Source organism: Cyprinodon variegatus, unplaced genomic scaffold (genome assembly GCF_000732505.1).
Source record: "Cyprinodon variegatus isolate N-32 unplaced genomic scaffold, C_variegatus-1.0 Scaffold350, whole genome shotgun sequence".
NCBI classification, from domain to species: Eukaryota; Metazoa; Chordata; class Actinopteri; order Cyprinodontiformes; family Cyprinodontidae; genus Cyprinodon; species Cyprinodon variegatus.
The window spans coordinates 729,907-743,553 of record NW_015150803.1 but is presented as its reverse complement, the minus strand read 5'-3'; the positions used below and the strand labels follow the sequence as shown (position 1 = coordinate 743,553).

Sequence of the window (13,647 nt, the reverse complement as noted above, 5' to 3'; positions counted from 1 at the left end):
ATATTACAGGAGAGTCCTGTTAAAGAATGTCATATGATGGGCTCAGAGCAACATGATAGAAACCATATGGGAAGGTGGTGTTTAGTTTATTGGAGACAGGCTGAATATTGGACGACTGCAGGGATCATGGAAAGCTGCAGGGAAATGTTGAAGATGTCCAGAAAAACCCTGCAAGTTGGTCTGACTGCTCATGATTTTAGCGTCCACCACATGACACCCCTCTGGGACTGCAGCTGTAGTGATGCTGATCTTCCTGAAGGTGGAGCACACTTGGTGCAGCGCACGATAAGAGGCCCATATTCAGAGCTTCTGTTGCTTGGAGTTTTCAGGATGGACCTGTTATCAGTCATTAACTTACATGGGCTGTTATTGAAGTTCTCCTCAAAGCGCTGTGTGCAGCTGGAATTTAACTGTGAATCATTGAATGTTATATTTTCCTTTCATCTGAGAGGCTTTTTTAATTCAAAGAAGTGGATGGGTTTGCTGCTGTGGTAACTAACTTAACATGTAGATTTGGCCCTTAATCAATGTTGCTCACAGACTCGTTAGGGCCTTAATAAGCATTAGGGCCTTTGTTAGAACCAGATTTCATATTCTATCAGCTCTGAAGGCAAAAGTTAAACAGTATATTTAAAAACATGCTGTCCTTAGTTTTATTGTTAATTCTAGTTGGCTTTTTCAGATTCTCATTTTTCTATGGATTTGTTTATAGTTTTATAACTTTTTTGTATTTTTTCCCACAAATAATTTGGGAGAAAAACTTCAGATTTGGTATAGTAAGTGTGGACTCAGGACTTATTTTGATTGGTCCATGCACATACAGATTATTTCATATGAAACCTTTTTGCTTTTAATATGTTTTAATTTCCAAAGCTTAATAGCTTGGGCATTAGGAGGCTTATGTAGATGTTGCTATTAGGACAATTGACCCTAATTTTTGGTGTTTATATGTTTCCCATCAAAATAGGTTCATTTTATTCAGGTTTGTTTAATATGCTTCTGTTTATTCATATCTAAAGCATATGAAAATTAAATGTTCTTTTGAGGCATATTGAGGCAAAACTCTACAATTGTTCCAAAATAAAATCAGATGTGGAAATGATAGTTATGCAATCATGTGTGTGACAGTGTGAGGTCCTGTCACTATGCCTCCGACCGACCATGCCCCTTGTGATATGGTCAGCAAGCATGACTTTCACCTGGCAGTCTGGGGATCAGATCCTGCCTCGGCCCTCAGTTGTGTACCTCATCACATATGGAAAGACTCTACGGCATGTTGCAGAGTTGTTGACCAGGAGTAATGCTGACATTTGATGTTTCTATGCTGTAGATGTGTTTGCATGCTTGGGTAAATTAATCTGCCTTTATTTACTCTTATCATCATCATAATTCACGTTTTAATGTGTTGAATTGTGTAAAATTATGTCAATTCTACTTCTGGAACCTTAACTGTTCATGGAGACGTTATAAACTTACCTTCTGATCTAAAGTTAATAAACACAAACACTAAACCACTGGTGCCGTCTAACCTGCTAATTTCCTTACTTGCATATTCTTCTTCCATCCTCCATTAGATCCCTTCTATGTTTCTCTGTCAAATGTTTTTTCATACTGCTTCCTCTAACCCGATTCATAAAAACATTCCCTTTTGTGCAAGATTACAACTTTAAAGTAGAGCATATTTGTTAATTGGAAGGAAAATATGTTATAACCATTTATTACAAGTAATAAGTGAAACCTGCTTTTGATTTAGCCCCTACCCACTAAGTCAGGTCTTAGCTTAACTCTTTTCCAGGTACGTCTCTACCACCTTTGTAAATCTAGAGACTGACACCTTTTAAATGAATGGAAAACAACAATTTTTCATTATAATTCTCAGCTATTTTATGTCTGGACTTTGATTGGGACACTCTAAGAAAAAAATATTCTTGGATATAAAGCGTCTGACGGTTAATCTGGTTGGCCATTTAGTTCTATTCTCCAGCTGGAAGTTTCTTCTTCAGATTTTCCTCTGTTATCTTTGAGTTTTTCACTCAATATATCTTCCTCACAGCTCTGACCAGCTTTTCTGTCTTGGCTAAAATAAGGTATATATTCATGATGCTGCAACCACCGTGTTTTATCTTGAGGGCCATGTTTTACACTCCAGCCCACAGTGTTTTTCTTGTAGCCCTAAAACCTACACTAAGTTCTATCTAGGTTGTTTTTTTATTTATTGTAAAGGGGAGGTAATACACTTGTACCACAATTTCAGACTTAAAAAAAAAAAGAAAAATCAACCATGAATTATTTTCCTTCAACTTTAAAAATAAGTACAACTTCATGTTGGTCTAAACTGGGAATTTATATCATTTACATTTGTCTGAAGGCACTAGTGTTAATGTAAAGCTTTACTTCTTTACTTACTAAGCAGACACTTTATCCTGCAAATATGCCAAATTGCTAGAAGAAGTGTGGACACAATAAAGGTTATTCTGATTATTAATCAAGACCTTTTTATTGTCAAAGAAGCAAAATAAAGAGGAATGTAAGAAAAATTTCAGTCTTTTAATCTGTTATTATAAAACTGACATTTTCTTCATTTACAACTTTTCAAAATGTATTACAAGAAAGCAGACACTTTAAGATTGTTTTCTTCAAGTATTGGATTTGCAGTTAATTAGGATTCAGTCGAGATTAATACTCTGAGACTAAAATGAGAACAGAAACGCTACAATAAATAGACTTTTGGTTTCTAGATCAGGGTCTGTGATGTCTGGATGATATATTCCCTGATATCACTGATGGTAAGTTGGGATTTCCGCTGCAGCTGTGATCTCTTCTACTCTGATAAGTGCTAATAGCCCATTTTCATGAACTCCAAAGATCTGAAAAATACTCACTTTGGCAAAATGTGCTTCAACTGATATTCTGCAGACTGTCATCTGCAATCTAAACATGTTTCTGAAGAGAAATAAGAACATAAAACATCTGAGAAATGACAATGATTTGCAAATTCTCTTCAATCTATATGCAGATATTAAATATATATACATTTATACTGCACTTAATGAATCCTTTGGTATTAAGTGGCTATTCCTAAAATTTAACCAACTCTTCTTCTTTCTCTACATTCTTAAAACTGGAGGACATTCATTTTTTTTCTAATGGAATATAGCCGTCAAAACAAATATATAAAATATATAATTTCAATTTTAAATGATATTCTTTATGGACATCAGTTCCTCGTTAGACGCCGCATCTGTTCAAGCCTGATACATCATCAAAACATTTTAATCAAGCATATCACTCCCACTTTCTTTAAGTTATCTGTTTTATGATCCACCTTCTAGTTAAATGATAACAACATTATAACCACAAACATGCTTTATTTCCCTTTCGTGAGCCTAACTGAGTATTTGCAAGCTTCCTCTTGATTTACTGATATAACTTATGTATCAGGTTTTTGCTCTTTTTTTTCCACTTGTATGCCATCTTTATACTTTCTTTCCAGCCTCTCAAACTTAACTCCCTGTCATCAAAAAGAAAGAAAGAAAAAAAAACATTGCTCCAGTCCGTCCCTCCTGTATTTTGAGAGAGCAGAGTGTGTCTGTTAACAGGAGGTGAGGTACTTATACGCTGTCATTTACAAACACGCAAACAGCTGAATGAAAAGGCACCATCTCTAGTGCAGCGTGTATTATGTAAACTGCATGCACTAATGGTTAAAAAATAAAGCAAAGATATTTCTGATAAAAAGACACTAACACAGCTCCATACCACCCTGACCTTTGAACTAAGTGCTCAAAGATCTAAGTCCACACCAAGGTGTTGAGTTCATGCAGTGCCACTAAAAACTTTAGCATGTCAGCTAGGATCAGCCAGGCGGTTTGGTGGAGCTTGGACAGAAAAACCAAAGACAACAACGCCGGGTATGTGTAGAGAACCTTTGTGAGGGAAACACAGCAGCATGGGAGCAAAGAGGCGCCGTTAGAGAAAGAAATGGATCTATGACATCGTTGTTTAAGTAAGATGCACGTTTTGCATATGTCTATAAAAAGAAAAAATCTTTCTTCTTTAAGAACCAGTGTAAAAAATTATTAATGATGGCCTCCTAAAAGGCAGCATCTGGATGGATGAACTGGCTAAATATCAAAACAACTGTAGCAACGCATTCAAAACTAGTTAAAAAACAAAAGTATAAAAGCATTAAAAGGTGTCTGGGGAGAGGGACGTCTGGATGTCTCTGCTTAGACTACTGCCCATGTGACCCGGTCCACGATAAAGCGGAAGATGACTATGAGTAGGATGGTTAAAATTTACACGCTTTAGATATCTGGTCTTTGTTTGGCTGCATACAGTTTGAAGAGGAGGAGCAAAGCACTGTACCTTTAATCGATACGTTACACAACATCCCCACTTAAAGGGAATAAAGTCCTCATAGGTTTCTATAAGAGTTTCAAATCTCCTCCAGAAATCAAAATGTTATATTTAAATCTGCTTTAAGCAGTCCTGTTAATTTATCCAATCAAAACCGTTAAATTACACCAATGTGTCCAAAATTGTGCAAAAATCTCAGCTGATTATGTAAACATGCTTGTTTCCCTGTAGATTGTTCAGAGCCGGTCTGAAAGCACCATGGCTGCGCCGACAGCAGAGTCTGCATTCTGTCCGTAAACCACCTCCAGAGGAAACGCCCTCTCCACCTCCTGCCTCAGCACCTCGTTGCGAGTGAGGGCGCTCCCGCTCCCCAGGATCCGCCCCACCCCAGCCTGCTGCAGGCGCTCCACAGGCATCATGGAGACGATGTTGCTCACGATGCCACGGCACAGCGCTCTGAACACGTGACCCAGGGAGAGGTTGGAGGTAGAGATGTTGGAGACCTGACCGAGGCAGAGGGGGTTGTGTCTTTCCCCCAGGATGGTGGGGCTCACCGTCAGGTCACTGGTCTCCTGGTTGAGAGCGCAGCCAATCAGCTTCTCATACATACATGAGTCACTCAGCTCTGCGCCTGTCGGGGTTTAAAGGAAGCAGAAGGTCAGTCTAACTTGTCTAAAAGGTTGCACATAGTGCTAACTGCTATCAGAAGATGTTAGAAACACTTGATAAGGTCACTGTTGTAATTATTTTATTGCTTGCTTAATGTAGAACTGTGTAACACCAACATGCCTACATCCCACATGGTGCGACATCCCCTCTGATCTTAATCTATGATTAACAAATAACGTCAGAAAGTCAACAGTCTAACAGAAATCTATTTTTTTTCTGCTCAAAGTTTACCTTAATAGAGTTGCTCAGAAAATATAGAAATAGAAAAGTAGGAGAGCTATGATCTAGAATTAGGGCGCAGAAATACTTGTTTTATTTTACAATGAAAATGCATGAAGTAAAGGCAGTTCCACAACACACTCATGCAGGAATAAAAGACAAATGTGTGTTTATTGATAGCTAATGAATAGAATAGACCTTCTGCTATTTATGAGCTTTATTTAAATCAATCAGAAATTGGCCATGTAATGGCAACTCAGGGCATTAAAGTCACCGTATTTTAGGTAGACGGGCTTTAAGGTGCTTCTCATCTACTTCATCAACTTCTAAATTGCTGTTAGAGCCGACTAAGAACCAAAGTTTGCCTCCAGTTTATTTTAGGACCGCCCTGCTTCCTGTCTGCAGCAACATCTGTAATGATCACTAAAGCAAGACTTGCTGCTGATCTGACTGCTACCCGACATCAAACACAAAAGGTTCAAACTGATGTGAACTTTGTGTTAAAGTGGCTAAATTGGCAAAATGGAGCAGTGTGCAGATGGTACGCTCTGTTAAATGTGCAGAACAAATGTAAAGGAAGAGCTTGTTTTGAGTTTTCGCTTTAAAAAAGCAACTGAACTGACCAAAAGGAAAACCATCAGCTCTGAAAATAAACAGCTCAGGTTACAATGTGACTACAGCGTCCATTAAATTAGCTACGCTTCAGTTATTGTGCAGAAATGAGAAACACTGTCAATAATGACAATAATCAGCAGATCACTTCCTAGATAAACACATTTCTACTCATAACGTCACATTTAGTGGAAATTCCCATAAAAGCTAAATACAGTTTCCTTCTTTATGAACCAAATTTTTAGATTTCGCTTTGTTTTCTATAAAAATAATGGTTTCTTAGTACCTTTTCTTGCTCACCCTCAGAGTTAATGTTAATAGCAATGATGACTGTAGGAACATAAGTGGGTACAAGTTTAGAAAACAGTATTTCATCTCACAGAGCTCTGTTTAATCTATTCAATGGAAACTTTATGACACAACAGCAGATCTAAACTGATACAAAGAGAGCTTTAATCAGAGATTGTTAAAATAAAACTCCACATCCTCAAATTCCAAATAAAACTCTGAAAGAGGAGCAGAAATCAACAGCTTAGGTGGAGGAATATTTTGAGAGAGAGAAAAAATACCAATGTGGTCTTGGTGTAAAAAGAGGCATAAAAGAAGCCGATGTTAAAGGAAAATAAGTCTGGATTCACAGCTCAGCTGGGGAAATGGCTAACAGAGCGATGAGCAGACACTGATGGTTGAAAAGAAATCTCATATGACCATTTTCAGATTTGTCAGATTCAGGTTATTTCTGTCACCATTGTGGGTTTTTCTTTCATCAAATAAGCCTTAATGTCTGCAGATGGCATGTGACCACATTAGTGGAGAATGAAGACCTTTGCAAGGCATTGCATAACAAAAAACATACCAAGTTCCTTCATCCAGGCAGTCAATGTGTCCACAAAAGTGGCCAAGACGTTCCCTCCATTGAGCGACGCTGCCACAGACAAGTATGACGAGTCAAAGTAAGGGAAGTAGGAGATGGATGACTCAGGCTGAGGGGAATCAGGAGGTTCGAAGTCAGCTGGCATGGCGAAGGTCAGCTGGGCTGACGTGCTGATGTTGAGAACTGGGAAATGTTAAAAACGAAATAACCTATAAGAAATAGACAGTATTTTTATACTTCTTATGTGCCAAGATGTAATGAGAAAATTTTCAAACATTAAAGAAGGTCATGCATTAATCACATCAACTTTGTTAGACTTCAGCGAGTTGACCACAGAAAAGGTCACTTTTAGGCATATCATGTCTTATCATGGCTTATTTAAAATGCATTAAAATCTTTATGTTGATCATAATGCACTAAATGCATTAACGACTTCCTGTTTCACCTGCATCTGCTGGCGCACTCATGCAGGAGTAGACGGAGCACTGGAAGTCTCCCAGGGCGGCCCCTACTGGTGTACCTGCAGGAACGCCATGCCAGGCAGAGCATGTCTGTCCCACCAAGGCACCAGATGGCACACAGCGAGGAAGCAGACGAACAGGGAAGCCCGCAGCCTTCAGACTACAGCATGCACACAATGTAGTTTGTTCAGTTAGACAGACCTCCGGTAGTGGTGGAGCAAACTGTTAGGTGGTTATAATCTCCGATCATACGTGCACAGGCCATAGAACATGAACTTTTACATACATGTTCTCGTTCCACAGATTGGTTGCAGTGTTGAAGAAGCCCCAGCTGGCTGCATTCTGAGGCGTCATCATGCATGTGTCCAAACCGCACAACATGGACACCACGTAGTCCTGGATGGTACCAGCGACTGTGAAGTTCTCCAGGAACTCAGGGCTGCAGTGGAACCAGAAAAACGTATTTATTCACTGCTGAAAGTGGCTCCTGAAAGGACTGAGTGTGTACCAACCTGTGTTTCATGTACCAGAAGATCGTTGCACAGCCGAAGCCTGTTGAAAGCCCGAGATGAGACTCCGGCTTTGGGAGGGAGGACAGAAAGTCACTGCTGCAGCGTCCGTCCTGCCATGTGACCAGCTGGCTGGTGTCTCTGGGTGTGAAAAAGTCCCGGTCTGACCAATCGCAGCCTGGGTAAACAGATATTCTATGTTTAACTTGGGTGATGATGTTTAGAAAGATTATAACCACCAGTGCAACAAAAATGACCCCTTATATCTGTACAGTAGCTGGTGGCGGCGATCCAAGCAGAGGCTAACAGGATGTCAGAGAAGGAACATGTATGTGTGAAGCCATGAAAAAGATACGTCTGCTGTTCGTTCAGTGAGAGAGAGCAAGAGTTTTAGTGACTAACAGAAAGGCTAAACAAAGTACAGCAAAGCTGCTCTGTTTAAACTGTGAGCTTTTAACCTTTGTTAATAAACATACTAACAGCTAAGATAGTTAATATTAAGGGTGTAGAAAAAAACATGATTGTGTCAAATATGACAGTATTTTTTAGACAATATTTGTTTATTCATAAGACCAATATAGGGATATTTCATAAGACGTTAGTCAAAATAAGATTAAATGGAGCTTAAATGTAAAATGTATATATATTTATATTTTTAATTGTCTTACTTTTATATAATCCTTGAACCTCTAGTTGATAGTTTGCAGAGTACTGCCCTACAACCTATTATTCTGATGCTCTGCACCAGCAGAGCAACAAGATCTTGAGGTTTTTCTAAAACTTTATTATTAAAATAATAATAATAATAATTGTCTTTCTAAATGTATTGGTATATCAGAGGATAATTGTGATACAAATCAATCGTATCGCCAAATTCTCCGATACACCCCTGGTTGATACAAGATCCCAAAAACAGTTAAACGCTTCACTTCCTTTTGTTTAGAAATAATAATAAATTCCTGTTTTATCCTAACATACTCTGGAAAGTTTAAATTTCTATTAAAAAATCTAAAACTGTCAACTTCTGGCGTACTTTCATAAGCATTTTGACTTTTGCTTGTTGGCTGAATGTTGACATTAAAGAGATTAAAGAGATTTAATCTCAATTCAACTTTTCCTGGTTAAGCAAATGTGAAATGAAAAATAAAATGGCATAGAAACAGAAATATATTTTATTAGTGGGGCGGTTCATCTGTTCCAGACACATCAAAGCATTTAGAGTCACAGAAACAGAAAATATAAAAACAGAACATAAACTATGCAGGGGGGAAATTATCTGCATAAGAAAAAATACTATGCAGTTACTAAGAATAGTATACTCAGATTTGAGGAAACGTGCAACCGAGTTAGATAATAAAAATATACAAAACTTGAAAAAAGACTGGTTACAAAAAAAGAAAAATAAAACTTTTCAAAAACGTTTACTGGGAGCAGTGATAGGTTTAATGTCCAACAGCCTCTAGGAGGAACTCTCCTTATTAGAGCTAAGATTAAGCAAATTTTTTTTAAATGCATGTTTTACTTATGTATTCATTTTAAAATTATAGCAAGAAAAAACATGGATAGACGTATATTCTAAGAAAAACAAAACAAATCAGGGACAAAATACATATATATTTTTTGACAGGGATAAAAAAGAAATCTGTTTATTTGGAAACAGCACACAAAAAAAAATAATCTAAACCCACTAGTGGAATATTCCAAGTGTTTATCATGCAGAGTCTCATATTACACCATTATGCACTGCGCCATTCTGCTCCTTACAGATTAAAACTAGAAGCAGAGGCCGATACAAATGGGTTAATCAGTCAAGCTACCTGATCAGGCAGCCAGCCTGCAGTCGGCTGCTGGACAGATCAGGTTGCCAACTATAGATTTCATACCTTTAAAACTATAGCTTTAAATGGAATTTGAAGCCTTTATTTACTGAACGTGTTTTTTTAATAACTAGATCATTTCAACCACATAAACTACTGTTAAAGCAGCACTGAAGAACTTTCAGGTCTGGTTGATTTTGGCTCCCCCTAGTGGACATAAGCTGTATTGTTATACCTGCAGGAAGGCAGCATTTCCCATGAGGGCAAGCATGGTAAAGACCACAGCGTGGTAGAATCCTGTTCTCCAGTCACCTGCAGTTGGATTGAACTACGTTTCTGTTTCCAGTGGCTGTTTGAAAGAATCATAATCTAATCTTTGAGGGAAAGTAAATATAAATTTAGTGATGAAAAACGAAATGCTGGAATGAGACAAATAGTTTAACAACCACTCCACAGGCTGGCCCTATGTTATCTACTTTTACTGGTTCACACCTGAAGGGTCTATGGCAGGGGAACACATGTGGCTCTTTGGATCCTTTTGCAAGTTATCATTTTTGGTCATGAACACCACTTTACAGCAAACGAGGGAAATTGTGAGGTCAGATGTGGTCTACAGGCTCTGTAAGGTTCACCTCTGTTTCAAAGCTGAGAGCAACTCCATCATAGAAAAACAACAGAAATCTAATGTTGCCTACAGTGTGTGATATGTTAGCAACTGTAAATTTAGTTTAAAGAAAAATAATTAAAAGGTTAAGGTACAAAATGAATACATTCATCTGAAAAGTTGATAAGCCAAGTCAAAAAGTAAATCATTTAATTTTATGTATCAGCATTAATGTTCTGAGGATTATGTTGTGACAAAAAAACAATGTTTCTCTCATTCTGTTTTTCATGACTTTCTAATAGAAAATGTTTTTGGATTTTTTTTTATTTTACCAAGTGATTGTTTTTTGCAATTACAATGTCATGAAGATACTTTTATTTTTATGTGATGGATTGATTGACTGATTGATTGAATTTATTGATCTCAAAGTGGAGAAATGTACATCGGCTTAAATAGTCAAAAAGAAGAAGAAGGTGCCAAAAGGAAGAAAAGGTGCATGGGGGGTAAATATGACAGCTGAAGTCTCTTATTTATCAGGATTATTATACAGGATTATTGCACAGGGTATTTATATAGATGAATATTTAGATATATAGTTATTGCACTGGGTGTCAAATGTAGAGAAACAGGTTATTGCAAAGGGTATTAAATAATGATTGCAAATGATACATTGCACAAAAGTTATTGCTGTTGTAGTGTCGCATTGTAGAATCTGGTAATAAGTGTAATAAGAAATGCCAGTTTTAGAAAATATAATGTATTTTATAAAAAAAATACTTGAATTGAATTTTCACAACAAAATGACATTAAAAGGATCAGAAATGTGTTTTAGATCTATTTTACTTTTCATCAGTTTAGCAGTCGTGTTTGTTTGTTTTAGATCAACTAATTCCCTAATAAATAAAATCAATACTTCATCTTGATCAATCATTTTGTTTTTTTCTTATTTTAAAAGCTAAAAAAAACACAAAATGTCGGTTGTTTAAGATGGCAACAGATTTCCTACAGCAGATATTTAACCAAAACAATGCGCTCAGTTTTATTAAAAGGTAATTTAATATGCAGCTGCTCTAGAAGACTTTTATTTAGCAGGACTCAGAATAAAATGCATATTTGGATTTGAAATGTTGCAGAGCCCTGATCTATGGCAGCTGTAATATGTCCAAGTCCATTTCATTAATATTTAACTACCGTGACAGATCATAAAACTTTGTTCTATTTTTATCAGCCATATCCAGCCTGCATCCTGGATAAATAAACAGCCTTTATGTGTGCAGCTTGTTGCTTTATTTTGAAATCAGCAGACCGGAAGTCCTCTTACCCCCCTTAGCAGTCCAGAACAGAACCCCGTGCATCTGTCCGGTGAGAGCGACCCTGCTAACATGCTGCAGCTTGTCTCTGGGCAGCTGAGCCAAACAGCGGTTCAGGGCGTTTATGATCAGGCCGGGGTCCTGCTCCTTAGCCTGGATACCAAACAGAGAGCAAGAGGCTCAGCTGTGTCCCTCAGCTGCACAGGGAAGTTTGACAGCTCACCTTTATTCCTCTAACGTCGCTGAGATTGGCAGCTGTGGGTTCAGAGTGACCCACGGCCACAGTCCTGGAGTCCGCTGCCAGCAGCACAGCTTTGACCGAAGTGGTTCCCACATCTATCCCCAGGATGAACTTAGGCATGGCTGCTGGCTCTACTAACTATGGCACATCATCCTGGAGGCAAAGTCGACTTTCTTCTTCTTCTGCTTTTTTATGGTGGTTGTTAAACAGTTTTCTGATGCATTACCGCCACATTCTGGATTGGAGTATAAAATCTGAAATTATAATATTACCTCCGCCGAGGATGTAGGTTTTTAGGACGGTTTGTGTCTGTTTGTGTTCACAACCTAAATTGTTATCGACGGATTTTAATGATTTTTTTTTTTTTTTTAGAGGTTTCAGACAGACCATATAAAATTTTTTATCCAGGATTTTTTTTTTAAGATTCTCTAACACTGTGAGTGGGGATATTTGGCGGAACAAGCAGTTCTCCATTAAACCGGAGGGTGGCAGCAGTGAGTATTATTACACTTTATTAAAAACCTATTTTTCAAGGGAGTCCTGGCCAAGAGTAGCCTGATAAACCAGACTTAATGGGAGATGAAATGTGTAATTTAGTCTCGCTCCGATGAATGAGACATCGGAAGATTGTTGGTGAGAACCCGTTGTTTTTCAAACCACTGTCTGTGCCTATTGGCCAACGCTCTGACCAATGAGCGCGACTGACTGTGACGTAGTAAGCGCGACAGAAAGCTGGTGGGGAAATGTAAACAAACAGCCTGTTGGTAAAACGGCAAATATGTGCTCCTTAAAAATGAATGAGCGTAGAGCCTCTTCCTGCTCATGTTTCAACGAAAACCCCAAGTCTAATCCTTCCAAAACTGATTCCAAAGCTGAGTCAAAAATCGCCATCAGACCCAGCGGTCCTTCACACACTGCTATGCCGACAGAGGGCTGCTGCAGAGGGGCTGCGGTTTCCTCTGGCTGCCGTTAGCCTCGGAGCTCTGCTGGTTGCCGCGGTGCTCTCAACTTCGGAAACTTTTTTTAAATTACGCATTAAATCGGTAAATGGACTACATAATGACACTTTAAAGTATAATATTCTCGCTTCAAATTATCTTAAAACGTACTTTTATTGAACAACAGCAACAGAAAATAGAACTTTTATCTTTCAATGGACGCTCTATTGAAAGCTGCTGCTGCCGCAGTCCTGCGTTCACACCAAACGCAGCAGGAGCAGCAAAAACTGCTTCATTTTTGATGCTTGTACAAGTTTAGTTGCCCCAGCAGGAGGGGTTATGGGTTAACACATAGAAAACATGAAATACTGGGTAAGACAAAAATGCTGATTACAGACCGTTTTCAGAATAGTTGCACCTCTTCAGCCGAGGACCTCACCTTCATCTCTGCCCTCTACGCCACATGGTGTCACCAAGCGGAGGCGCTTGAATGACGCGGACATTGTGAAGCAGTTGGAGCCGTTGGATCAGCGTCTGGAGGAGATATTAGAGAGGAAGCGTTCGGCCCAAGATGACTTCATTGCATTTGGGATGCTGGTAGCCAACATGGTGGACCGAATACAGCGAGGAGAAAGGTCCCACGCCTTTGTACGGGTAATCAACCTGCTACAGGGGATCCTGGACCAACAGGCAGTAAGACCTGTGCCCAAACCTGAAGATGCAGACTGAAATTGAATGCTATTATACATATACAATATATTATAAACTATAATATATATATATTCTAATAATATACAACACGTTAACATGTCATATACATTTCATACGTAACTTATATATTCATGTTACATGTTATATTGTTTTATTATTATATATCTATATGCTCGACATTATCTATATGCTCTAAAGTATCTATATGCTCTGCACTGACATCTAATTGTTTACTTTTTCTACTTAGTTGCACAGTTGCTTTTGTTATTTGTTTAAAAAATGTAAGGGATAGAAAGTACAGATACCTGTGTGAAAATGTAATG

At 38.3% G+C, this 13,647-nt stretch overlaps 1 protein-coding gene across 1 annotated transcript; it reads right to left on the bottom strand.

The window, feature by feature from the left end:
* Positions 1 to 4,201: 4,201 nt before the first annotated feature.
* On the bottom strand, positions 4,202 to 12,009 carry shpk (sedoheptulokinase). Its single transcript, XM_015385837.1, has 7 exons — positions 11,658 to 12,009; positions 11,446 to 11,587; positions 7,707 to 7,881; positions 7,481 to 7,633; positions 7,179 to 7,354; positions 6,716 to 6,916; positions 4,202 to 4,990 (listed from the first exon to the last, which is right to left on the bottom strand). The coding sequence occupies exons 1-7, from the start codon at positions 11,793 to 11,795 to the stop codon at positions 4,596 to 4,598; spliced, it is 1,380 nt and encodes a 459-aa protein (XP_015241323.1). The 5' UTR covers positions 11,796 to 12,009; the 3' UTR covers positions 4,202 to 4,595.
* Positions 12,010 to 13,647: the final 1,638 nt, after the last annotated feature.

Bases quoted from the DNA above. Each gene is read 5' to 3' on its own strand.
- shpk (XM_015385837.1), bottom strand. From the start codon at position 11,795: ATGCCTAAGTTCATCCTGGGGATAGATGTGGGAACCACTTCGGTCAAA. The intron at 7,355-7,480 runs GTATGTAAAAGT...TGCATGCTGTAG, and splicing joins AATCTGTGGAACGAGAACAT to TCTGAAGGCTGCGGGCTTCC. The intron at 4,991-6,715 runs GTATGTTTTTTG...AAACCCCGACAG, and splicing joins TGCCTGGATGAAGGAACTTG to GCGCAGAGCTGAGTGACTCA.